Genomic DNA, 26,739 nt, shown 5'->3' with positions numbered 1-26,739 from the left:
CGATCGATCGATCGATCGATCGATCGATCGATCTATCTATCTATCTATCTATCTATCTATCTATCTATCTATCTGTCTGTCTGTCTGTCTGTCTGTCTGTCTGTCTATCTATCTATCTATCTATCTATCTATCTATCTGTGTATCTGTGTATCTATCTATCTATCTATCTATCTATCTATCTATCTATCTATCTATCTGTGTATCTGTGTATCTATCTATCTGTGTATCTATCTATCCGCTTATACGGCGCTACCGGTTCCTGACTGCAGTCATGTTTCCGCGCATGCGCAGAAGGAACCGCCAACTTCACGCATGCGCAGAACGGGCCGCCCGATTCCGCGCATGCGCAGAACGCTGCATTCTGGGACGGAGGAGGGACGGGAAATCGGCCGGTGAACATAGCATTTGTACGCTCTGCGCCCAAAAAAAAAAGCCATGTTCTGCTCTGGGGCGATTTCCCTTTTCAGCGGGGAACTCGCGTATAACTGGGGCCCGTATATATATATATATATATATATATATATATATATATATATATATATATATTTTTATATATTTATTTATGTATTTTATTTATATATATATAGTGTAATATATATATGTATATATAGTGTGTATATATATATATATATTTATATATATTTATTTATTTATATATATATATATATATATATATATATATATATATATATATATATATATATATATATATATACTGTATTATATATAATGCTATACAATAAATACCTATGTGAGGTAACCATTACTGTTGAAGGGAAAAAATGAGACAGTACAGGAAAGTAGCTCAAGGTTCTAAAAAAAAAAAGCTAGCACTTTTAGAGCAGCTGTCTGCGAAGCTGCTCCCAGCTCAAGAGAACATCCAGGTTCTGACTTAAGCAACGTTCCCCCTTTCTCCCAACCCACAACTCTCAAAGATATCTATTAAAAAAAAAAATAACCTTCATGGAATGAACAAAAAAAATAAAAAAACTTGGGATTTCCAAAAATACCCCAAAGCTTCAAAAAAAAAAAAGTATATATATTTTACACTTTAATTCTATATCATACGGTTAACGTTGAACCTCCCGCATCTCTCCCCTCTGTCTGCTAAACATATACTGCTCTGCATAATTGAAGCCTGCAGTCTTTTAAATGACATATTGCATATATCACTCCAATTTTTTTTTTTTTTTTTTTCCCTTTTTCCTCCAACGTGGCTTATTTCAAACAGAAACAAATGGGGATTTTGGCCAAAAGCAAAAAAAAAAAAAGAAAAGGCATTTAGGAAAAGAAAAAAAAAACTCCTACTGTGTTAAAACATTATTATTGCGTTTCATTTTAAGTCAAATTGTCCTGGTTTTTTTTTAATTCAAGATTAAAACAGCATTTTACACACTTCCATTGTTTCAAGTTGTCTATTGTTCTCTCACGACAATATATCATTGTAAATAATCAGATTTTGTTTTTTTTTTAACTTTTGTCTGTGAAAACATGGAATTCTATTTTTAAGGTTAATTCTTTTATATATCATTAAAAAAAAAACATCCAGGCAGGAATCGTGAGATACAAGTAGATATATTTTCTTAGAAAACAAGTGTTTTTCTTCTTTTAAAAGGGTGTGGGTGTGGCTCCGAAACCATTTTTCCCCTATACATTGTTTAATGTTCATATAATCTGCCAGCCAAATGGGACATTTCAACTACATCACCCTAATAACATTCTAGTACTGTAACAATTGGATATGGATCTATATATCTATAGCTATATCTATATCTATCTAGATATTAAGTACATCTTAAACTGTATATTTAAAAGTCTTACATAAAATGCAAAATTTCTACTACTGTACACTCTTTGTGCCTTATTTATGACATATCCTATTAATTATCCCATTCAGCTAACTTTTACTTCTTCTTTTTTGAAGGATATATATATATATATATATATATATATATATATATATATATATATATATATATAGGAGATTATCATTATATATCACAGATCAACAGCAATTGGAAACTACATACTCTGTGTGTGTGTATATATATATTTTATATATATATATATATACACAGACACATATATATTTTATATATATATATAACCAATTCCTGTTAATTTGTAATGTTTCATGATCATTCACCCAATCCCCCCCCCCCCCCCCCCTTACCCCTTAATAAAGAAAAGTGCAAAAAAATGATTATAAGTTATCATTCTTCCTCATCTGGTGGGGGGTTATTATTTATCTGCCCAGCTAATATGGCAATAGCCAGAAAAAATCCTACAGAAACTACATAGATTTTTCACCAGTGGGGTTTTTTTTATTATATTTGAAGAATAAAGTGCCTTTTTTTTCCCCACTCCAGCTGATCCCAGAAGAACACAGCACTTTCAGAGAAGGGAGGGGTTGTCTTTGTCCAAACTTTTTTTTTTTTTTTCTTCTGCAGGGCTGTGTTTGAGTTGTGTTTGAGTTGTGTTATTGGTTAGAGGGTTGGACCATTCTACAGAAGAAGAAGAAAAAACCCCTCCCCAGGACCCCACCTCTCCTGAGTATTGTTGGGTATATATGGGGGTTCCCATGCAGATGGAACACAGTAGGAAGTTTCTGCCGGGGTCTGCACTGGAGATTTAAACTACCCCTGTATGCTTAGGATCTGAGACACCGAACAGAAGGACCACGAAGAGTCTACATGACTAATATTTAGCTATGTTCAGCTTTGTGGATACACGGTTACTGCTCTTGATAGCAGCAACAGTGGTGGTAGCAAGATCTCAAGGTGAAGAAGATGGTATGTAGACATCTATTTATCTATCTATCTATCTATCTATCTACTGTATCTATCTATCTACTGTATCTATCTATCATCCATCCATCATCTATCTATCTATCTATCTATCTATCTATCTATCATCTATCTACTGTATCTATCTATCTATCATCCATCCATCTATCCATCATCTATCTATCTATCATCCATCCATCTATCCATCATCTATCTATCTATCTATCTATCTATCTATCTATCTATCTACTGTATCTATCCATCATCTATCTATCTATCTATCTATCTATCGATTTCTCACACTGTCAAAACTCTTCTGGGACTCCCATGTAGCGTTTAACCCTATACAGGCGACCAATGTCACGGTTGGCGTTGTTAAGGGATGATGGGGGCCTGTTGGGCGCATTATTAACCGCGTTCACGCTAATGACGAGTCGCGATAATGTTATCGTCGGTGTGATTTGAACTTGGCATGGGGGGGGGAGGGAGGGGGATGGGTGATGTCCAGTGTCCATGGACACAAGGTGGAAAGACTCCTCTTGTCTTCGGCCTTCTTCATGCTTAGAAGGGGAAAGTATTTATGTTAGGAAGTGGAGACATGGGATGGGTGAGTTAACTCTGCAAGATGTTTGTCTTAGGGGTTTGGGGGGTGATGGGGAGGGGGTGGTGGGAAGGGAAAAATGGGGCTTAAAGGGGAAAGGGGTGGGATCCTTCTCCACCCCCAACCCCCCCCCCCCCCGCCCTCCCTACATGACTTCATACTGTGGGGGGGGGCTTGGAGGGGGGGTAATTGAAAACACATTAACACCATGATTACATTGGGAAACTTCAATGAGTAGGGTTGCAGAGAATAAGCAAGCATGTGAAGTTCATTACAGTCTGGTGAAGCCATCATGTGGGGGGAGGTGGATAATAAGAAGAAAAAGTTAAAGGGGGTGATTCATAGTGGAAAATGTTCTAAGAGATTCCAGGATTAAAAAACAAAAACAGTCTAGACAAACTCAGTCCATTACAAGTGCTGGTCCATTTGTATTTTTTTATTTTTTACATCACAACACTGCCACCTCGTGGTCACTGTCAACTACTTCACCGGAGTTTCCTTTTTTTTTTATTGAGGGCAATTAACAACAACAAAAAAAATAATTAAGAAATGCACCCTTTCCCATCTAGAAAGTCAACACCCCCCCCCCCTTCTCCCCCCTCCCTGAGGATCACAGGGGCAAAAAAAATGCAATTCTTTATATTTCGTGGAAGTTATTCATTCCAACAGAATGTGGAAGCCACCGTGTGGTACACTTTGGTATTGCACTATATTATAATAGGGTGTGGAGGGGGCACAATGCCTATTGTTCCAGCCATTCTTCTGGGATAGGTATTTTAACACCTGCAGGGCATTACAAATACAAGTTTCCACTGCATGTTCCTGGAGCTGCTGAGGGTTTTTTTTCTAACATGAAACACTACCTTTCATATAACAGGTTTGTGCCCTTTCAACTAGCAACCATATACTATAGGGTTTGTATTTTGTTTTGTAGCTCAGGGCTATGTTCGGTGGCATTATCTGTCCCCCCCATAGAATATCTGCTTGTTGAAAAACCTTCCCCTTGCATTCCTCTTCTACCCCGGACAGGTCCCATCTTGTAGGACCTCCAGACCTCCAGCAGGAGAGCCCCTCCTTTATCTTCAGGTTCACACTATGGGAATTTGAAGTCTCCCAACCCCTGAAATTTTTCACCTTCTCACATTCCTCCCCTCCCTCTATCTTCAACAACTGACTTCTCCTCTCCCCCCCACCCCCCATTCCCCCACCCACCCCTCTTAGAGCCTCACTTAATGACGCTCTTGGGTTTGGAAGAGCCAGTTGACTGGGAACGTCTTGCCGAATTCCAAAAGGCTTAGAGATATTTCTCCACCACCCCCTTACCCCTCCCGCCTCCCTCCCTGCAGGATTTTTGGCAGGCTTCAGCTCTTGTCATCAGTCTCAGGCTGATGAGAACCAGATGACCGGTTTTCATCTTTAAAACCAGATGTTGGTGGGGGGGAAAAAAAACATCTGGGGTAGTACATCACTTCTACCATTAACCCTTCCATGGCTTGGAGGGGGTGAGGGAGCCGGGGGAGGGATGGGAGGGGATTGGGGTGATCAATCTCCTGCTAGGTTGACAGCTTTAAACCAGATATCACCTGCGTTGACGACACTGAGGAGTCTTGGAACAAGAAGACATAATTTAAAAAAATTATATATTATATATATATTATTTATTTATAAGCATTATATATATGGTGTCCTCTGATACGTTGAGTTTTTATTCTCTCAAGAGCTGCTTGGATTTATTTATTTTTTAGCTCGGGGAGTGGTAAGTAACAATGTATTTTGTCTCTGCCCCTGGATAATTGGGATTTCCAAGTTTCCGGATCCATTGACATTCCTCTCTCGCTCTCTTCCTCTCTCCCGCAGTCCTCTCTTCCCAGTGCGTTCAGGGAGGTGCTAAGTATAACGACAAAGATGTATGGAAACCAGAGGACTGCCAGATCTGCGTGTGCGACAACGGAAACATCCTCTGCGACGAGGTGATCTGCGAAGACGCGGACTGCCCCAACGCAGAAATACCCGACGGAGAATGCTGCCCCATGTGCCCCGATAAAGGTAAATAGAACGAGCACATTCCATAAGCGTGCTCTGGTCAAGGGAGCTTGAGAGGTTACCCTGAATGATTGCAGTCAGAAGGAAGTATCCCACTGCTGACACCATCTGTGAAAGCTAGGATAGGTTACTCTACTGCCTTCCCTACTTCAAGAGTGTGTCACTATTCAAATTGTGCTATAATAATAATTTTCACAGCGGTGTAGGACTTTGCGTGTTATTACACAGCTATGGATCCTAATTCTGTCTCCTTCTCTCCCCCAGCTGAATATGCCGAAGCTACCGGAGCTGAGGTAAGCAGTGCGGCAGCAGTAGTTCTGTCTTGTATTTACTACCTAACCCCACCGCCTGGGTGGAATGTAAGGTTGCATCACACTAATCTCTAATCTCTGCATTGTCTGTTCTCAGGGTCCCAAGGGAGATACCGGTCCAAAGGGTGATCGGGTGAGTGTTTCTGGTCGTATATACCATTAGCATACCTATATACATGTATCAGCATGTTTGTGACAATGTGATGAGCTATTAGCACTGTCACTAAATTCACTAGATATATGTGTGTGTGTGTGTGTGTGTGTGTGTATAGTGATATAGATATGTAGAAATATAAATATATAGATACTGTGGTGTGTGTGTGTGTGCGAGCGTGCGTGCGTGCGTGTGTGCGTGCGCGTGTGTGTGTGATTCCTTAACCCATTCAGTGCTGATGGGAAAATGTAACCTCCTCCACCTAACCCCCTGACCTTATATAGGGGACATAATTCTCTGGTCAGTCCAAGCTACTGGTTTGGGGGAGATCATGGAATCTCTTCTGGGGTGGAAATGCCATTTCACCTTTAGTGACTCCCAGGGAATATTTCCCTGAAGGGTTCCTCGTGGGACATGCACATATATGTGGTCCATTGACCCCCAGCTCTCGTCCATTGGTAATAATAGTGCCATGTTTTCTCCTCAGGGACAAAATGGGCCACCTGGCAGAGATGGTATTCCCGGTCAGCCTGGATTCCCTGGACCCCCAGGACCTCCTGGACCACCTGGGCTTGGCGGAGTAAGTCGCTTCCCCGGGTTACCTGATGGAGAGTTTTTCACTTGTGGTGTCCGTAGGCTGGGAAGATGTGGCCAAGACCTAATTGTTTCCTTCTCTCTCTCTTCCGCAGAACTTCGCTCCTCAAATGTCTTACGGTTATGATGATAAATCCGCCGGTGTCTCCATGCCAGGCCCCATGGTAAGGACATCATCATGCCCCTGGCTCGCAACAACGGGTGGCCATTTAGTCTGGTGTGTTTGTTAACCAGGCAACTTGCACTCACTCTGGTTCCACTCTTGTCCACCATAATGGAGAAGAGTTGGCTTCTGTAACGCCACAATCAACATATGGTCCAGTAATTCATATCCAATGAGTCCAATATCCCACAGAAGAAAGGGTCAGGGGATGATAGCAGCCAAATGATATTGATATACCCACATTGGGGTGTCCACAGAACGATATCTCATGAGTCGACCTCACAATGCTTAAGTGAAAGAGGTGGGAGATCAGTGCAGGCGATCAGAGGTTGTCCTAAAATCAGTGCCAAGGTTGGGAATCCAAAGCATGAATATACTAAGATAAAGTAGCTTATAGAAGAATGGGGGGATCAATAGCTGGTCAACAGAAATGGAAAATAGGACATTAGATCTGAGACAAAGGCAGCAGCTCTTGAGGTATGATAATGTCCCTATGGTTATTATAGTCCGGAAATGATTTATCCTGTGGGGAAATGGGCACACCAAGAGTTGTTGGTCCTTCAGAAATGTAAAGGCTGATCATCTTCGCCAGTGGGTTATTGATGGATACACTAACTCCTCTTCTTTCTCTGTTCTTGTTCTAGGGCCCAATGGGTCCCCGTGGTCCCCCTGGTCCATCTGGATCTCCTGTAAGTACCCTCTTCATTATCTCCCATGATACGATGTTACCGTGCTGTTAGCCACCTGTACCCCCACCCCTGAACTCTCCTGCCCTCCAGTAGGAGCATGTGCCATACACATGAGTTAACTTCTCTGTTCCCTTTCCTCCTCCAGGGACCCCAAGGCTTCCAAGGACCTCCTGGTGAACCTGGTGAACCTGGTTCTGCTGTAAGTAACTGATGATACCTTCCACCTGTATATTGTGTTGACTTTATACACAGCCATATACTCCCATTCCGCTAGCTACTAGAAGAAAACAATTTATAGAAGAGCTCGCAATCTCAATCTTCAGCATCCAAAGCACACGTTCCAAAATACCCTGAGCCTCCAATGGGTCCCACGATGTCCCCAGGTGTCTACTTTCTATTACAGTTCCTTAACACAAAGTAGAAGCCCAGTGGGCAATGCAACAGCAAGTTGTGCTCTCTACAACTCTCTGTCTAAGCTCCCCACTTGATCATCTCAGTATCCATATCCATTAGTTCTCAATGAGAAAGGATTATGTAATTGTGGAATCCTGCAGCGGATCACACCTCCTAAAAAGTGTATCCAATCATCTCTGGTTTTCCTGGTAATCTCATTGGCTGGATGAGCTGGATCTTCTCGATTGGGAATGGGTCTTCTTTGGGATGTCTCCTATAAAGTTTTAATCATTGTTGTCTGTGTCTCCTTGTGTTATAGGGTGCTATGGGACCCCGTGGAGCTTCTGGACCCCCTGGAAAGAACGGTGATGATGTAAGTATATGCCAAGCAGAACATGTGCCAACCTAACCCAAGGAACATATGCACCATACAGGTCCATTAGCACATACCCACCAAGACGTACCATCTGTCAGACCTACCCAGCTGACTGATGTAGATGTCAACCACCTCCACCAAAGCAAAACATGCCAACCAGATTCACAAAACCAAACCAAGCTTTGTTGGCATCATGTGCAGACGACATGGTCCTCTTTCCCCATGTTCTTCCTGATTTCCATCCTAAGCTTCATTGAATTCCCATCACCACATCTTCTTCCACCACCTTCTACCCACCACCCTTTTAGTAAAATCATCTCCCACTCACTACCACCTTCCATAAGTTAACGGTCCATGAAAATAAACTGACGTGATTTAGGGCCATATTTGCCAAATAGTGCAGCACCATGAGACACTCTATGGTGTCCATTCCCTTTAAGTTGTCTTATAGTTTAGAACCTCTTAGACGATATGGGCCTCGATATCTGGATAACCAAAGCCGTTTAGTGGGCGAACCTTGTTTGATTGGGCGTATTGCATTGTGGGTAGCACATTGAGGGTTCTGGGAGTGATGCTTCGCCCTTTCCGTGCTGGAAGCCTAATGATGTCCTTCACCAAAGGATGAAGCTCTCTCATTTTTTACCCAAAAGGTTCAACAACATGGCTACCTCTGTCTCTTCTTCTCCGATCTATAACTTGAGGTCTTTCATTTTCCCCCTTTTAGGGTGAAGCTGGTAAACCAGGCCGCCCTGGTGAGCGTGGACCCCCTGGCCCCCAGGTAAGAAAGGATCATTTTAATCTTACTCTATTCCAACACTTGTTGTACTGCGTGCTGGTATATGGAGGCACTATACGATAACATTTTGTGTGGTTGACCTCCGTTTTACCAACCCTTGTTTTGTCCTTGTGTGGTCCTCAAGGTCATTGAGGTCACTGCTAGCTGCATCATTGAGGTGACCTAGACTGTTAGTTGCGTGGGTCCCTAAGCAATAGTCATCTATGTCCCCTGTGCTTGTCCCACCCAATGCTCTCCCTGTTCCTCTCTTCTCAACCTTACGGTTTCACCATCTTCTTTCCAGGGTGCCCGTGGTCTTCCTGGAACCGCCGGTCTCCCAGGCATGAAGGGACACAGAGTAAGTTCCACACCACATCCTCACCCTTCCTGATTATCCCTCCTCCGATACCAATGCACCAGAAACTCACCCTCCCACTCCTCTCGTTCTCTTCTCTTCTAGGGATTCAATGGTCTGGATGGTTCTAAGGGTGACGCAGGCCCTGCTGGTCCCAAGGTAAGTTTGGTCTGCAGAAGACGAGGGGACAACATCTCATTGTACTATACCTTGGACCTATGGATGACCCCATTTCGCTCTCTCTCTTTTGTAGGGTGAGCCTGGTAATGCCGGTGAGAATGGTGCTCCTGGACAAGTGGTGAGTAGTTGACATTGTGCTATTGATGGTGGTGGGAGAGGGACATAGGACACCCAGGGTGGATGCAATGACTGATATTGAATCTGCCCTAATACACAAGCACTGGCATCTAATATAGAATGGTGCCATGTGTTAGGGTGAAAGTATAGTGGCATTATATAGTCTGGAGATACATATCGGGAATAGCAGCGTATTGTGTAGGGGCAGCTGTAGTAGGTGCCCCTGGTTTAACATTCTGATAATGGATTGAAGTGCAGTATAACATAGTCACATAGGTTGGAGGTATATTAAAGCAGTGTATGGGTACATATGGATTGGAGAAGTAAGAGAGATATGGAATATTATATATAGGATGGAGGTGCACAAGAGGTATAGCAGAGTTATATAGGCGATAGATGAACATATGGCGTGATGCAATGCGTAGAGCAGTGTGATTAGAAACACAATGCACGATAAACAAAGCGGTGGTGATATTGACCAAAGGGATGGACTACTCCAGTGTGATACAGAGTCCTCAATTCTCCATTCTTTCTTTCGTAGGGTCCCCGTGGTCTCTCTGGTGAGAGAGGTCGTCCTGGTGCTTCTGGTCCCGCTGTGAGTAACCCCATTGATTAGCCCCCCCCCCCCCCACACCCTCCCAAACCTACCTGGTCCAGACTTGAGTTGTCCCTTGCGAACAGATGTCTACCATGCACTGACTCTTCCTCCCTCTCTCCCGCAGGGTGCTCGTGGTAATGATGGTGCTCCCGGTGCTGCTGGTCCCCCTGTAAGTATCTCCGATGTGCTACCACACGGGAAAGCAGGGATGGGTGGGAAAGTCCCGTAATGCAAGTGTCTTCCACTGGGGTCTCCATGATGATGATGATGATGATGATAATGATGCCTGAGGTCTTGTCCTACATTAATCCTAGACCTCATCCTAGACCCAGGCTGGTCATGAGGATGGGAAGCAGTGTCTCCTACTGGTATCCACATTGCTCTCTTTTCTTGCTGCAGGGTTCCACTGGCCCCACTGGACCTCCTGGTTTCCCTGGTGGTGTTGGCTCCAAGGTAAGACTCTAGAAGATAGTAGATGTCCTACCGAACTTAGAGCTTCCTCCACACGAGATAAGAAGAGGCAATTTCTTTAGGTCTCTCTCACTGGGAGGCAGTCTTGGTAGGTTGGAGATTTATTTATTGTAAGGCGGACTCAAGTATTGGGACCAGGTCCCCCTTATTGCAAGGTAGTCTAACTCACTAGGAGACACAACTCACTGGGGGGTAGGTCTCCCTCAGTAAAAGTCTGTCTCACTCATTAAAGAGAGAATCATTCATTAGGAGGCAGTCTCGCTTATTGGAAATCAGTCTTAAACATTAAAGGGCAGTCCCACTCATTAGGAGGCAGTCTCACTCATTAGGGGGCAGTCTCACTCATTAGGACGCAGTCTCACTCATTAGGAGGCAGTCTCACTCATTAGGAGGCAGTCTCACTCATTAGAAGGCAGTCTCACTCATTAGGAGGCAGTCTCACTCATTAGGAGGCAGTCTCACTCATTAAAAGGCAGTCTCGCTCATTAGGAGGCAGTCTCACTCATTAGGGGGCAGTGTCACTCATTAGGAGGCATTATCACTCATTAGGAGGCAGTGTCTCTCATTAGGAGGCATTGTCACTCATTAGGGGGCAGTGTCACTCATTAGGGGGCAGTGTCACTCATTAGGGGGCATTCTCACTCATTAGGGGGCAGTGTCACTCATTAGGGGGCATTCTCACTCATTAGGAGGCAGTGTCACTTATTAGAAGCAAGTCTCATTTTTAGAAAGCCAGTCTCACTCAATGGAGGGCAGATCCAATGACTCCTCTACTTGCTGTCCTCACCTCCACTTGTGACTCTTCTTCTCTCACAGGGTGAAGCTGGTCCCCAAGGATCCCGTGGTTCAGATGGTCCCCAAGGTGCTCGTGGTGAACCCGGTGCTCCCGGCCCAGCTGGTGCCTCTGGTCCATCTGTAAGTGTCCCTGAAAACTTGTCCTTGTCACCTGTGTCCTTGTCATCACCGGCGGATGACATTACTGACTCTACTCTTCTCCATTACAGGGAAACCCTGGAACTGATGGTCAACCTGGTGGTAAAGGTCCTAATGTAAGTACCCCTCAAACTGTGCCTCTCCCTGTGTCTTCCACCATGTTGCCCTCTCCCCTCTCATATACAAACCTGCTCGCCCTCTCTAACACTTGACCATTTCTGGTACAGGGTGCCCCTGGTATTGCTGGTGCTCCTGGATTCCCCGGCGCCCGCGGTGCTCCCGGACCCCAAGGCCCTGGCGGATCTCCCGGTCCTAAGGGTAACAATGTGAGTGTCAACTTCATGAGGTGGAGAAATGGCTAATGGGGCCATGTAGATGTGGCTTCGTAGACTGTAGTCACAAGAGTTTGACCGAATTGTTGGAACTACGGGACCAATGTGAAGGGTGGTGTAGATATTAGGAGGCGTAGTACTTTCATTTGAAAGCTACTCCAATATCTGTTGCCAGATGAGTCAGCCAACTCCTTTGACTGCCCACTGGCCAGCAAGAAATATGGCAGCCAATACAGATTGAGGGCAAAGACGTGGCATCTTGGCACTATGATGTATCTGCTCTTCTCTCCCTCTAGGGTGAACCCGGTGGCCAAGGAAACAAGGGTGAGCCCGGTGCTAAGGGAGAGCCTGTAAGTACCCTTGTCTATATCCACTGCTTGGTTGGCGCCAACTCCATAATGGGTTCAGACCCATCACCAACCCTCTTGTTGCTTTTCAGGGTCCAGGTGGTGTTCAAGGTGCCCCAGGTCCCTCTGGTGAAGAAGGCAAGAGAGGTTCCCGTGGTGAGCCCGGCCCTGCTGGAGGTCTCGGACCTGCCGGTGAACGTGTAAGTACCCCTTTCCTTAAAAACCATGCCACTCGGCACCGAGACCCAGAGCTTCCCAGGCAAGACATGTATTTGGGCAGATAGAAACAACTTGGACCAACCATTCTGCCCGTTCTCCTACCTGTGCTGGAGCCTCAAACTCTACCTGGGCTTTCTTTCACTTGCAGGATAGCCTTGTGTCTATCACAACTCACTTACACTATTATCCTCTCCCAACTCTGCTGGGAGAGTATTCCACTGATCCACCACTGTTTCCATATAGGACACCTCCATATTTCTACCTCATGCTTTCAGCCTCAAAACGTGGACCTCCTGTGCTAGCACTTCTCTTTCTCTCCTGCACCTTGTTGAACCCCTTAATATAGTTGAAGGTTTCTCTCCTATCGCCCCTCTCCCTTCTCTCCTCCAAGCTGGAGACACCTTCAAGCCTTGCTCATTTAGTTTTACGGTGTAGACCATGTACAATTTTAGGGAATCTCTGACCCAAAAAGCTTACAGTCTACAGCAGACATGTCTACTTGACTTGGAGTCAGTCTCCCTGATTTTTATCATCTCAGTAGTCACATAAATCAGCCCCTTTCTCATTAAAAGGCAATGTTGTGCTCTCTCTCTCCCTCCCTATCCATCTTTCTATATTCTTCCACCCTATGAGCCCTGGTTAACAAGTCTCTTCTCTCTACAGGGTTCTCCTGGAAGCCGTGGTTTCCCTGGTTCTGATGGTGCTTCTGGACCCAAGGTGAGACCTGTGACCTGTGTCCCACTCTGATGACACGGATGACTTCAGACGTTCGGGTGTCCCATGGAGTTTACTGACATGGACTTTCATGGGTCACACTCACTAATGACACGGGTTCTTGACGTCACACGCTAGTGACATGAGGTTGGGTGCTGTCACCCAGTAGTGACATGGGCTGCCATGTTTCACGCGCTAGTGACATGGGATCTGGCCATACAACACGCAAGTGACAAGCTTGATACCAGCCTTTGATGTCACGATGGCTCACTCCATCTCTTTCTCACCCCACATCAGGGTCCCTCTGGTGAACGTGGTACCGTTGGCCCTGCTGGTCCCAAAGGATCTCCTGGTGAATCTGGTCGTCCCGGTGAGCCTGGACTTCCCGGTGCTAAGGTAAGAAGCGAAGACTCAGAAGGACCGATATAGTAATATAAACCACGAGAGGATAGATGGACACATCAATTATACTGTTGAACAGATAGATGGATGGACAAGTAGATGATCCATTAGATAGATAATATGATGGACTTCATTGAAAGAGATTACTGGTGGGGTAACCCAACTTCTAATGAGACACCATTTTAACAGTCTAGATATGATTGACGACTATACACCTGTTATATAATGCACCTTGTGATCCCTGCTCACCCTCTCTCCTGTTCCCTTCTAGGGTCTGACTGGTAGTCCTGGAAGCCCCGGCCCTGATGGCAAAACTGGCCCTGCTGTAAGTTGCCTTCCTGCTCCCCTCCCTTATCTTCTGTTACTTTACCTCCATGTGGCTCATCACGTGTGCTGACTCATGTATTTTTTTTTCTTAACCAGGGTTCTCCTGGTCAAGATGGCCGCCCTGGACCCCCTGGCCCAAATGGTGCTAGAGGTCAATCTGGTGTAATGGGATTCCCTGGCCCTAAGGGAGCTTCTGTAAGTATGCCATGCCAACCCCACCTTCTGATATAACAATCGTTGCCCTCTACTTCCTATGAGGTCACTTCCTGTTGGTTTACCACAATACCAGTTGAGTTAATAAAATGACTTTTTTAGTTGTTGACCAAACCGTAGTTGTATAGTGTTGGGGAGGTGGGAAGGGGGAGGTCATAAGAAGACCCCACACAGAGACCATTCCGACCAGCAAAGTCATAAAAATGTTCACCTTAAATATGGCTTCTTTGGTTGCTCTTGATTGATTGATCTTTGTTCCTCCCACAGGGTGAACCTGGAAAACCTGGTGAGCGAGGAGTAGCTGGACCCCCTGGTTCTAATGTAAGTATATTGAAATTTGCATGGCTACTGGTCATCCTACATTGACCATAGCGATTGTGGCCTAACAGGCAGGCTTCAAGCCTAGACTCAACCTGTTTAGTTGTAGCCAAGGTGTATGTGCTACTGTGAGTTAGCAAGGGGTGAAAGTGGAGAAGGAGGGTGAGTGGAGTTGGAAGTGTGTGTGGGGAGTAGAGTTGAGTGGAGTTTGATTACAAGGCAGTATTACTAATTGGAGGTCAGTCTCACTCATTGGAGGTCAGTCTCACTCATTGGGAAGGCAGTCTTACTCATTGGGATGGCAGTCTTACTCATTGGGATGGCAGTCTTACTCGTTGGGAAGGCAGTCTAACTGATTGGGAAGGTGGTCTTACTCATTGGGAAGGCAGTCTCACTCATGGGAAGGTAGATTTACTCATTGGGAAGGCAATCTCACTCATTGGGAAGGCAGTGTCACTCATTGGGAAGGTAGTCTCACTCATTGGGAAGTTAGTTAAAATGTTTCAATGTCATACAGACTTCATCCAGCAATACCTAGTCATGTTCCATAGCTACCTCTGACGCCCATTCTCTCTCTTGACTCCAACAGGGTGTTCCTGGCAAAGATGGTGAAGGTGGAGCTCAAGGTCCCCCTGGCCCTGCTGTAAGTATGATTGTCTACCTTGGTATTGCTCATTCATTGGCTAGTAGTGATTACTAATTACATGCGATTAATCCTTCACTTGCTGCTCCCCAGGGTCCCGCTGGTGAGAGAGGTGAACTTGGACCCGGTGGTTCCCCTGGATTCCAGGTGAGTTGATGTTCATTTCATGGCGGGCTTCCGTGGGGCCAGTAATGATGGGAAACCTTCTCCTGTACCATTCACTGAGCCTTCAACATCATATCTTCTCTTGCAGGGTCTTCCTGGATCCCCAGGTCCCGCTGGTGAAAGTGGCAAACCCGGTGAACAGGTAAACAAAACAGGAAGGGTGGGAAGGGAGATGGATGAGTCTGCTCAGTTTTCTTGCTCTAGGAGCTAGCCCTTTTTTTCCAGTTGGTTGTATGGATACTGACCAGGGTCTCTTTCATTGCAGGGAGCTCCTGGTGATACAGGACCCTCCGGCCCATCTGGTTCAAGAGTAAGTAACCTGTTCCTCATAAACACCTCTCTAACCCTCAACTCATCACCTTGATATTACTTGTGTCTATACTGTGTTAACAGGTGGTGTTGTGTTCATGCCTAGTTACTATACCTTTATGGTCTAGACAGGAGTATTTGGGGTAGTATTTTGGGATGTCACATGGCAACTTTATGCTAATCAAACCTTGGACTTAATAAACATTAGATGAAAACTGATAAAGTCTGAAGAAGAATCCTTGAGTTTATTCTGAATGCCGAGGTCTTTAGATAGTGTCACATCTTCTTCGGCCAACTGTCTGCTGGTCCCTTTTCTGCTCCTTGGCTGTGAGGTTGGATGAGATCTGACCCTTCTATCCCTCTTCCTCCCATATAGGGTGAGAGAGGTTTCCCCGGTGAGCGCGGTGCCCAAGGTGGTCCAGGTCCTCAGGGATCTCGCGGTTCTCCTGGTTCTCCTGGTAGCGATGGTGCTAAGGTGAGTTTAGTCCCATGCTCTCAGATTGGTATTAAAGGGTGGTTGGTAGGGGAGGGGGGTCACTCACCAAAACCTGGGTACTGTTGGAGCTTCTGGATGTTGGGGGTATCAAGAATGGGTTGGGGAGAGTGCAATTTTTAAACCCTATATTGAAGTGCAAATGTGATGTGTACTATGTATAGCGCTTGATCAAAATAAGGAAATATATGGAACAATACCATTGGGTTAGGGGATCTATAGTGCAGGTGACAGAGACACAATGGACCAATGGAACATCAGATCGGTCCCCTCTCCAAAAATTGGGCAGCAGCTTATGGCAAGTCAAACCTGTGTATGGTTCCACTGTAGTGTGGTATAGTGACCCAGAGAGATAAGGAAACTATGGCTCCTTGAGCCCGTCCCTCTCAAAGCAGAGTGACATAGTGACACAGTGGCCTACTAAATATGTCCTTGTTACAATGGTGACACCGACATAAGGGAACCATGGTTCATTACGTCTGTTCCTCCCAGATGTAGTGACAAGGGAGCCATCAGATGTCCCATCACGTACAGTATGTCTGCCCCCATCACAATGTCCAGCTGAGCTTGTTCCTCTCTGTAATGCTCACCTCTGTCCTCTGTATTAGGGTGAAGCTGGTGCTGGTGGTGCCCCTGGCGGTCAGGGACCTCCCGGTCTGCAGGGAATGCCCGGTGAACGTGGTGCTGGTGGTCTTCCTGGTTCAAAGGGTGACAGAGTGAGTATCGGCCTCGACTCCCTGCGGAACTCAAGAACAATACCTGCCTATCCACGCTCCCTCTGCCCCACTCCCCACTCCCTCTGCCCTTATAATAACCATCACCTCTCTATTCCTCTCTCTACCCCTCTGTGCCCTTCTCTCTCTCCCTATTCTTCTTTCTGTACATTACCCATCTGTCCCTTTTTACTCTGTGCCTCTCTTCTCTCTTACTCTACATTCTCTCTCTTTCTCCTCCTTTATCTCACTCTCGTCTCTTTCATGTCTCTTTCATTTTTTCCCAATCTCTTTGTGTCTCTTTCCTTTCTCTCTCTCTCTGTCTCTTTTCACTCTCTTTCTCTGTCTCCTTCTCTACCTCTCTTTCTCCAATAATCTCTGCCTCTCTTTCTCTCTCTTACTGATCTTCAACATTCAATGGCTTTCTTTCTCTGCCTCTTTCCAGTTAATACCTCTTTGCCCTGCCTCCTTCACTGGTTCCACTGCCACTCTCTGTCTATCTGTGTGTCTCTCTCTCTGGGTACCTCATTCCCAAAACTCATGTCTGCCAACCTTCTCTCTACCAGGGTGATCAAGGAGTTAAAGGCGGTGATGGTGCCCCTGGCAAAGATGGCGTGAGGGGTCTGACTGGTCCCATCGGTCCTCCCGGCCCAGGTGGTTCTCCTGGTGATAAGGTAAGAACTGGTACCAGAAGACAACCACGCCCTGACCTTCTTACTCGGACCAAGTCTGAGCTCCCCAGTGTTATATCATCACAAGATCCCACTTCAGAGACCAAGCTCTGACTCCATCCTCATTCCATGCTTTTCTTCTCTCACAGGGTGAAGCTGGTCCCTCTGGCCCCGGCGGTCCCACTGGTGCCCGTGGTTCCCCAGTAAGTGTCTCGTTTCCATTGACGCCCTACGATGACCAGGAGCCATCACTAGCCGATTCACTGCAATGATCTCCATTTTGTCTCCTATAGGGTGAGCGTGGTGAGTCTGGACCCCCTGGACCTGCTGGATTTGCTGGCCCCCCTGTGAGTATACTCAATGATGGTCCCCTGCACCCCTCTGTGGAGGACCCTCCTTTGCCATCCCTACTATGCTAAACAACATCATCCTAATGTAGCCCAGTTAAATTCACTCCCCTATCTAGATGCAGTGATAAAGGAAGCACATCAGTGTTGGTGCTCCTCAGGAGTTTGGTGATCATTTGGCTTATCTCCTCCTGAGAAATCGGATACCCTCATAAGGGCCATACAGCTTCAAGTGCATCCCTCCTTGTATTAGTTATGGGGTCATCTACTCTTCCGATCTATAATGATGCCTTATTATGTAAGGGGAGAATTTACCATCCAATATTGTGATGCCAGAGCCGCAGTGAGATAATGGGAGAAGATGACACAAAGCTGATGTGTGACACATAAGACACACACACCAAGGGGTTTCTCCACCCCAGGCTTTGACTCCCCTTTTACCTCAACAAGTCTTCTTTGCATGCCGGTGGCCAAATCTGTTAATCCCTTTTCAGTCCTACATTGACCATCCTTCTTCTCTCTCCATGCAGGGTGCTGATGGACAACCTGGAGGCAAGGGAGAACAAGGAGATGCTGGTCCCAAAGGAGAAGCTGGTTCCCCAGGCCCTGCTGGTCCCACTGGTGCTCCCGGTCCTGCTGTAAGTGTCCTCTTCATGGTTCTCTCCACATGTTGTGGATGATGATGTTGATGATGATGATGATGATGATGATGTTGACATGCTTTCTCTTTTTCTAGGGTGCTCTCGGTTCTCCTGGACCCAAAGGTGCTCGCGGCCCCAACGGTTCCCCTGTAAGTATGAACCTCTTCGGATCGCGTGCATTAAACCCATGACTTCTCGTGGAAGGTCCATGTTTGTGTGCAGCCAGCACCTCAGGGGTACTCTCTCCTGCAAGAGCGTGCATACCACAGGGAATCTACATCAACCTGCAGCAGCATTGAGTGATGCAGAGCACAACCACTCCTATGTCCATACATGTAGCATAAACCTATAGGATATAAGGACCGAGTAGCTTCATCCCATTGTTTAATAGGGTTCGGCATTCTTGCAGACACAGCTAGTCCCACTACTTTGTAAGAGAGGGGCGGTTCTGGATGCTGCCAATGCCATATGCAAACACATCATTTTGGGGGATACCTAATGATCCCATTGCCTCTGTAATATGGCACTATACACCACTCTGCCCCATAGAGCTTACAATCTAAAGGGCCTCCGAGCTACATCTTCTACCTGTGACAGTGACCGGACATGCAGCCTACTCTGTCTACAGTAAGGGTTGGAACCAGGATCTTCCTGTTGAACCCGGACCATATCTGACCGGTGTCTCTCTCATTCACAGGGTGCTACTGGTTTCCCTGGAGCTGCTGGAAGAGTCGGACCCCCTGGCCCATCTGTAAGTACATATTTACCCTCATTTTGCAGCCACTAGCTGCATAGACCTGGAATATCTTCACGCCCCTGAATTAATGGAACTTCAACTAGGTTCTCCCACTGAAGGAGTGCGGTTACCACTCAGATGCTCTTCTGTCCTACATACACAGATGTAGCCAGACCTCACTTTACCCCCAGATACTTCCAAATACCCAGGCAGAGTTTCCATAGGATTCAATGCTAATATGACCCCCCACAATAGCTGGGTATTCCTAACCCAACTCAAAGAAGCTCCCGGTGCTCCTTCTTCTTCTGTCTTGGTTCTCTCATCACACCAACTCTTCTTCTTGCCCCTCAGGGTAACTCTGGCCCCCCTGGCCCACCTGGTCCATCTGGAAAGGAAGGCGGCAAGGGACCCCGTGGTGAAACTGGCCCAGCTGGACGCTCTGGTGAGCCTGGAGCAGCTGGACCTCCTGGTCCTTCTGGAGAGAAAGGTTCCCCTGGTGGTGATGGACCTGCTGTAAGTACCCCATCAAACCCAATAGCTGAGACAACCTACGAACCCTGTACTCTGTATTAAAATCCCCCATTCTAGCTATTTCATAGCTTCCCACAGTGATTGAAAAATATATCACTTCTATAGTATTTGCAGAGGGAGCAGCCTACAAAACAGAACACCGGAATAGAGGGTTCTGGGAAATGTCACCTGTTCCTTGCAGGGCATTAAGAGAAAAATCCAGGGTGGATTCCCATGTCTTTCTTAGTCAGGAGGAGTCCACAGCTGGAGTTGAACCTATGATCTGGTGTAACCCAGTTCCTATCTAACTCTCCCATCTCTTCACGGCAGGGTGCTCCTGGTATTCCCGGACCTTCTGGTATCGCTGGTCAGCGTGGTGTGGTTGGTCTTCCAGGACAGAGAGGAGAGAGAGGATTTTCAGGTCTCCCCGGACCATCTGTGAGTATCGCTTCCAACCTCCAGAAGGAACATTGACCTTCAGAGATGGACAGCTACCTACACTTACATGGACAGAGGGACTCAGTGTCACATTATCCAATGATGTCTCATGAGGTGGAAAAATAAATTACTTAGTAATATTGTCACTCCCACAACTGGATGACACAGACAGAAGAGAACTACGACCCACTGATTTGGACCTCAACCTCAAGTGGTCCTATGATCACGTCACCAATATAGTGTCAGAGACACCGTAGGCCCTCTAATGATACTTTGCTACACATTGATATATTCCAGTACATCATGACAGTAGTATTGCACATTGTTTCTTAGTGATGCTCAGTGTCTTTCTATGTTATCCCACTGTCCTTGGCTTGGCTAACACAGAATGTCCTTCTTCCCCCTTGTAGGGTGAACCCGGCAAACAAGGTTCCTCTGGCCCCGGCGGTGAGCGTGGTCCCCCCGGCCCTAGTGGCCCACCAGGCTTAGGTGGTCCTCCTGGTGAATCTGGACGCGAGGTGAGAGACCTGGGAAACATTGGGAGTTAACCCCTCCAGAAGCAGACAGGAAGAGAGGGTTGGGGTGTATGAGTGGTGCATCCCCTCCAGAATAAAAATGGTGGCGATGTCCTTTTCTAGACCATTTGAAAGACCCTCTGTGTCAGGTTCTGCAGGTGACATCTCATGAAAAAAGACACGGCCAAGATGCTGATGTGGTGGTGGGAGGTAGAGAAAGATGCCATTGTCCAGATCATTAGAAAGACTTTACCTGGTGTCCTACGGCCAGTTCTGGGGGTTCACATCTCCAGAAGGACACAGGAAATATGTCGGGGTGTATAACATGGCATCCCCGGCAAAATAGGAGGTATCGAATGGAGGCGCCACTTTCTATATCAGATTTCACTAAGAATTTGGTGCTATTTTTTTGGAAGCCACATCTCCACGATGCGGAGTATATAAAGGAGGCATTATCAATATACCAAAGAAGGTGGTAACCCCACTTTATAGATCATAGGTCAACTAAGAGCAAGTGAAGTTGGGCCTGGTTTAAAACCACTAGTTCCGGTGCTAATATTGACCCATCTTCTGTGTTTAGGGTTCTCCTGGCTCTGAAGGTGCTCCTGGTCGTGATGGATCTTCTGGACCCAAGGTGAGTCCCGATAGAAAAGTCTGAAGGTTGATTTTGAGTTCTATGACTTGAAGATGACATCAACTCATCCACCATTTTGCTCTCTCTCTCTCTCTCTCTCTCCCATAGGGTGATCGTGGTGAAAGCGGACCTTCCGGTCCACCTGGTGCCCCCGGAGCCCCTGGCGCCCCCGGCACAGTTGGTCCCGCTGGAAAGAACGGAGATCGTGGTGAGAATGTAAGTATACCAGTTGTCGTGTCTCAGAAACAGTGAACGGGTCTGAGTTCCCTACCATGAAGGGCATTGCAAAGAACTCTGGGTTGACCACATAGCTGGACCAGAATGTTTTGCAACAGATGACAGGAACAAGAGAGCGGTGGGAATTGTGAGAGACTGGTTAGAGTCAACTGTGTTAGAACTGGTTAACTGCTTCTAACATGGGATGGGTTAGTTATAGTCGAGGTGGTTAACCAAATCTCCTTAACCTAGAGCCAGGGTTTTATTCAGAGAAGAAGACTTCTCTGTACCTCCTTTACTGGAGGCTCGTGATAAGGCCTTCACTATCAAACTCCTATTTAATGGGTATACTACCTTGCATACCAATTCTGGGTTTCTCTATACCCTTCCAGGCCCCAACCTCTTCCTTCTTTGTTAGGCTCGACATGAATAACCTTACTGGACCGGCCATGTTGAGTGTTGGGTGTTGTCCACCCTTCTTAGCCTCTACCCCACTAAAAATCTCAACAACCAAAGGGATTCCATAGTAGGGTTTAATTAGGATTGGTGATTAAATACGCCGTGATGCTGGGTATCGCACCCCAATCTGGCATTTACGACTATATTTAATAAGCGGTCTTCTGCCACAAGAAACCTTCTGTTACTGGACAACCCTTTTAAGGGCCATTGACCTGTATACGCTGTAAGATGTCTTCCTGCACAGAAAGGGGTCTCCTGGCAGAAAACGGCTTGGTGACTATGTCCTGTAGTATCTGGGGGACTTCTGGAGCACAGATGGTGGACACTCTTGCTGACATGTCTCTTTCTCTCTCTTAGGGTCCCGCAGGCCCCGCTGGCCCCGCCGGCCCCGCTGGTGCACGTGGACCTGGAGTAAGTACCTCTTTTACCTCCTCGCCCATCCAATGTCTGTTCTCTCCTCTTCTCCTCTTGACCATCCATCCTTCTTCTCTTCACAGGGACCTCAAGGCGGACGTGGTGACAAGGGTGAGGCTGGAGAACAGGGTGATAGAGGCATGAAGGGACACAGAGGATTCAATGGTCTCCCAGGACCACCCGGCTCCCCTGTAAGTATCCTGAGCCACCCTAGACTTCTCCTATCAGTCCTGGCTGCAGGTCACTGCTGTTTTCTTCCATTCTCCATCTTCTATCTATCTCCTTGTCACTCCTTGGTCTCTTCTTCTGCATTTATCAATCCTTATGTCCCTTTCCCTCTTCTTTGTCTTCTTTTCTCCCACCCTCTTCCTGCTGATTGTCCTACACCCATCCCTCCTTACACTTCCTCCCGTTCAACCCCCATTCATTCTTCTTTCCCCTCCATTTCCTCCTCCTCCTATGGATAGTCTCACCTCCTTTCCTCTGTTTAGAGATTGTGCTATACGGCCACTCCTGCTGGGGGGACTCTCTCTCTCTCTCATTGGAAGTGAATTCTTATTCACTGGGAGACCCTGTCTCATCTTAACATCTCATCTTATCCTCCTCGAACCCTCAAGCTTCTGATTCCAATGACTCTCTCTATTTCAGGGCTCATCTGGTGAACAAGGTCCATCTGGTGCATCTGGTCCAGCTGGCCCAAGAGTAAGTATTACCTTCAATCCCGACTGAGCCTACTCCTTACACAACAATACAAGACTTAAGCCCCACCCATAGACCAATCTAATCAGCTATTGAGGAAAAGGGTGTCCAATGTCACAATGAAGTTGACACGGTCCCCCCCCCCCCCAAAAAAAAATCCTCTCTACATATACATTAGCAAAGCCATACATATATTTTCCATTGCCCGAAGAGCTAACAATTCGAATGTTTCAACCAGAATTGCAGGAATGTAAGATTGGCCCACCAATGGTTGGTCCCACAAAGCTAGTGGTTAATTTTCCAGGGTTCCCGACACTCCAGTCTCTAGTGTTATTCCCCAGTGGATAATAATATGCCTGTGTGGAAGGCTCACTCTGTGATTTACCCTCTGTAGGGTCCCCCTGGTTCTTCCGGTACCTCCGGTAAGGATGGTATGAATGGTCTGCCTGGTCCCATCGGTCCCCCTGGTCCACGTGGTCGCACTGGTGATGTTGGTCCCTCTGTAAGTATCTCCATCTTCAATGGTCTTTCTCTTGTGGTCACTATCTTGTAGTCTCATTCTTGCGGTCTCTCTTTGGTCATTCTCTCTGATGGTCACTCTATGGTTCTCTCTTATGGTCACTCTCTACTGTGGTCACTTTTTGGTAAACTCTCTGTGATGATCACTTTCCGGTGGTCTCTCTCTCTTATAGTCACTTTTCCTATCCCATATATCTACTGACCCTCTCTTCTCCCAACTTCTAGGGTCCCCCTGGCCCTCCCGGTCCCCCAGGTCCTCCTGGACCCCCAAGCGGTGGATTCGACTTCAGCTTCATGCCCCAGCCTCCTCAGGAGAAATCTCATGACTCCCGCTTCTACCGTGCCGACGATGCCAACGTAATGCGTGATCGCGACTTGGAGGTGGATACCACCCTCAAGAGCCTGAGCCAACAGATTGAGAACATCATCAGCCCAGAAGGCACCAAGAAGAACCCAGCCCGCACCTGCCGGGACCTGAAGATGTGCCACTCCGACTGGAAGAGCGGTAAGACTGGCATCTAAGGAGGGACCCGGCCCTGAGTCGGTGTCTGGACGAGGACAGAGAGACCCACAGACTTCATGGCCCGTGTAGTCTAGGCTTGGGAACTTCCCATCTATCCCATGCTGACTCCTCATTACTTTTCCATCTCTTCCTTTCCTTCCTCTCTCTCTCACTGGTATACTTTCTTTCCCTTCCTCCTTCTCTCTTCTGCTATTAACCCCATTCACCCCTTCCCTCTTTTTCCTTTCTCATTCTCTCTACCCTCTCCTCGCTCACCCTCCATGAAACTCATTCTCTTTGATGTTGCCCTCAACCTTCTCACCCTCCCCCCCCCCCCCTCTCTCTCTCTTTGCTTCTCTACAGGTGAATACTGGATCGACCCCAACCAGGGCTGCAATCTCGATGCCATCAAGGTCTATTGTAACATGGAGACTGGAGAGACCTGCGTGTATCCCACTCAGAGCAGCATTCCCCTGAAGAACTGGTACACCAGCAAGAACCCACGCGAGAAGAAGCACGTCTGGTTCGGAGAAGCAATGAGCGATGGATTCCAGGTGAGGGGAGCTGTCAGGTCAACAGCATCTACACAAGGTCATAATAACAGAGCATCCAGTGATATGTCACCTTGGTTGCAATGGGTCGATGTCTTGTAATAGAATAGGTCAAACCCAAACCCAGGACACTATAAACGGGTTGGCCAATCCCACTACCAATCAACTTCTGGTTGGAGTGTCAAGTCCATACTTTTCTCGATCCTCATGGGACTAAATAAGGGTTTTCGCAGTATTTAAGAGAGAGAGTAGAGACTTCGGTACACCCCTGACAGTACCACTTGGTAGTGATGCGGTACAAGTAAAAGATAGTGGTGCTGGTAGTGGGGCAATGGTACACAAAGGGCTGGAAGGTCAGAAGTCTCTTTTCATAGGACATTTACCTGAAGTATGATAACCTGTAATCCTACACTTCTCCAAGACTAGTATGTCTACTAGAAAATCATGAACCAGTCGGGTTTTGTCCAGTGATATGTTTGGGGATCACTGGATTGTGGTCTTAGGGGTTAAGGAGGAGCATTGGGTACCGGAGGAGAGAAGGAATATAAGGAGTGCGCCGTGGTGGAGACATGTCCGTTGGGTTGACCTTCTGCCTTCTCTTTTTCCCGCAGTTCGAATATGGTAGTGAAGGATCTAACCCAGGCGATGTTGCCATCCAACTCACCTTCATGCGTCTCATGGCCACCGAAGCCTCCCAGAACATCACCTACCACTGCAAGAACAGCGTGGCCTACATGGATCAAGCCACTGGCAACCTGAATAAGGCCCTGCTCCTGCAAGGCTCCAACGAGATCGAGATCAGAGCTGAGGGCAACAGCCGGTTCACCTACAGTGTCACCGAGGATGGCTGCTCGGTACGTAATGTTCCTGTGACCTGATGTTCCGAACCTCAGGGACATGCTGTTTTGTAGGGTCACCATAGTCACCCCCATAGATAAGGAAGCCTGGAGCACAGAATTCTTGGCAGGGGATGTTTCTTTTGTAGAAGGTGTAGTGGATGCAAGGGATGGCCACCCAGCAGAGGTGACAGCAATACACAGCACACTGTAAATAAACAATTTGGGAGCACCTCAAGGATGAGGTAGGAACCCAAACTGCACAGTAATATAGGGGAACGCATGCATTGACACCATTAGAGACAATCTATTAGGATCTACTAGGATCTCCTACTGCAAAGGCCAGCACTGCGTGACAGCAGATGCAGGGAGATAGGGTATGTAATTATTTGTTGTTACCTCCATGGGTATCCCGATTATTAATTTAGTGGGTCTCCCGACCACGGGATCAGCTTCTACGAAAACCCCATAGGGCAAGGGTATCCCACAGCAAAGTCTTATTTCTCACGGTCTCTCTTCCCCCTCCCAACAGCAACACACCGGAGACTGGGGCAAGACGGTCATTGAATACAAAACGACGAAAACATCACGCCTGCCCGTTATCGATGTAGCGCCCATGGATATCGGAAGCGCAGATCAGGAATTCGGCATCGACATCGGACCAGTCTGCTTTGTGTAACACACACAAAAAAAAACCCCACAAAAAACAACCCACAACCGAAACAACACAAATAACAGGACAGGAGACTCTCATGTGGACTTGAAATTGTTGTTCCTCTCATCTCTAAAACTCTTCTTGTTTCCGTAAGCAATACACGAAAAGAAAGAGCGACCCTAAAGATCAGGCCGGTTGTCATGCTTTGAAGAAGACCGTCGTTCAAAGGACAGACCAAGCGCACACGTGTGTGTGTGTTTGTGTTCACGGGAGGGAGATTTCCCTATCCCCCCCATCAACCCCTTCTCTCCCCCCATACATGAATCGACCTTCAAGCTGACACCACCCCGAGAAAAAGAACAGGAACCCCACCCCACCACGCAATCGGCAGCCCTCTTGGGTTTGCGACGATAACAATTGGGGATGGGTTGCGCGTAGAAGAGGAGGAAACCAAAATCATTTCATGTAACGCCCGCCCCCCTTTTTTTTCTAAAAAAAAGCGTTTTTTTTTGTTTTTTTGTTTTTTCAGGTGGCAAAAATAAATATGAAAAAATAACATCGAAGGTGTGTGGAGAGTGTTTTGGAGCGGGGTTGGGTGGGGGTGTCTTCTCCTCTTACCCCCCTTATTCCCTCTTTCTTTGAAGTCTTCTCTTCCATGTGG

At 46.8% G+C, this 26,739-nt stretch overlaps 1 protein-coding gene across 1 annotated transcript; it reads left to right on the top strand.

The window, feature by feature from the left end:
- The first annotated feature begins 2,582 nt into the window (after positions 1-2,582).
- Positions 2,583-26,121, top strand: COL1A1 (collagen type I alpha 1 chain). The gene is made up of 51 exons (XM_075580361.1): positions 2,583-2,793; positions 5,246-5,434; positions 5,696-5,724; positions 5,840-5,875; positions 6,384-6,476; positions 6,586-6,654; positions 7,298-7,342; positions 7,488-7,541; positions 8,055-8,108; positions 8,836-8,889; positions 9,191-9,244; positions 9,347-9,400; positions 9,495-9,539; positions 10,080-10,133; positions 10,261-10,305; positions 10,536-10,589; positions 11,424-11,522; positions 11,612-11,656; positions 11,768-11,866; positions 12,169-12,222; positions 12,312-12,419; positions 13,102-13,155; positions 13,450-13,548; positions 13,826-13,879; positions 13,978-14,076; positions 14,362-14,415; positions 15,002-15,055; positions 15,149-15,202; positions 15,309-15,362; positions 15,486-15,530; positions 15,906-16,004; positions 16,631-16,738; positions 17,302-17,409; positions 17,556-17,609; positions 17,700-17,753; positions 18,284-18,391; positions 18,490-18,543; positions 19,092-19,145; positions 19,482-19,643; positions 19,971-20,078; positions 20,489-20,596; positions 21,174-21,227; positions 21,336-21,443; positions 22,260-22,313; positions 22,400-22,507; positions 22,965-23,018; positions 23,410-23,517; positions 23,760-24,039; positions 24,400-24,590; positions 25,199-25,441; positions 25,956-26,121. The coding sequence occupies exons 1-51, from the start codon at positions 2,712-2,714 to the stop codon at positions 26,100-26,102; spliced, it is 4,347 nt and encodes a 1,448-aa protein (XP_075436476.1). The 5' UTR covers positions 2,583-2,711; the 3' UTR covers positions 26,103-26,121.
- The last annotated feature ends 618 nt before the right edge of the window (positions 26,122-26,739 follow it).

The sequence above is a fragment of the Ascaphus truei genome, chromosome 23, assembly GCF_040206685.1.
Source record: "Ascaphus truei isolate aAscTru1 chromosome 23, aAscTru1.hap1, whole genome shotgun sequence".
NCBI classification, from domain to species: Eukaryota; Metazoa; Chordata; class Amphibia; order Anura; family Ascaphidae; genus Ascaphus; species Ascaphus truei.
The sequence above is the reverse complement of the archived record's forward strand: the minus strand, read 5'-3'. Positions and strand labels throughout refer to the sequence as shown.

Excerpts from the sequence above, each read along its gene's own strand:
- COL1A1 (XM_075580361.1), top strand. The coding sequence starts at position 2,712 with ATGTTCAGCTTTGTGGATACACGGTTACTGCTCTTGATAGCAGCAACA. Across the intron at positions 11,523-11,611 it reads CTGGTGCCTCTGGTCCATCT|GGAAACCCTGGAACTGATGG; the intron begins GTAAGTGTCCCT and ends TCTCCATTACAG. Across the intron at positions 22,314-22,399 it reads CTGGTGCACGTGGACCTGGA|GGACCTCAAGGCGGACGTGG; the intron begins GTAAGTACCTCT and ends TTCTCTTCACAG.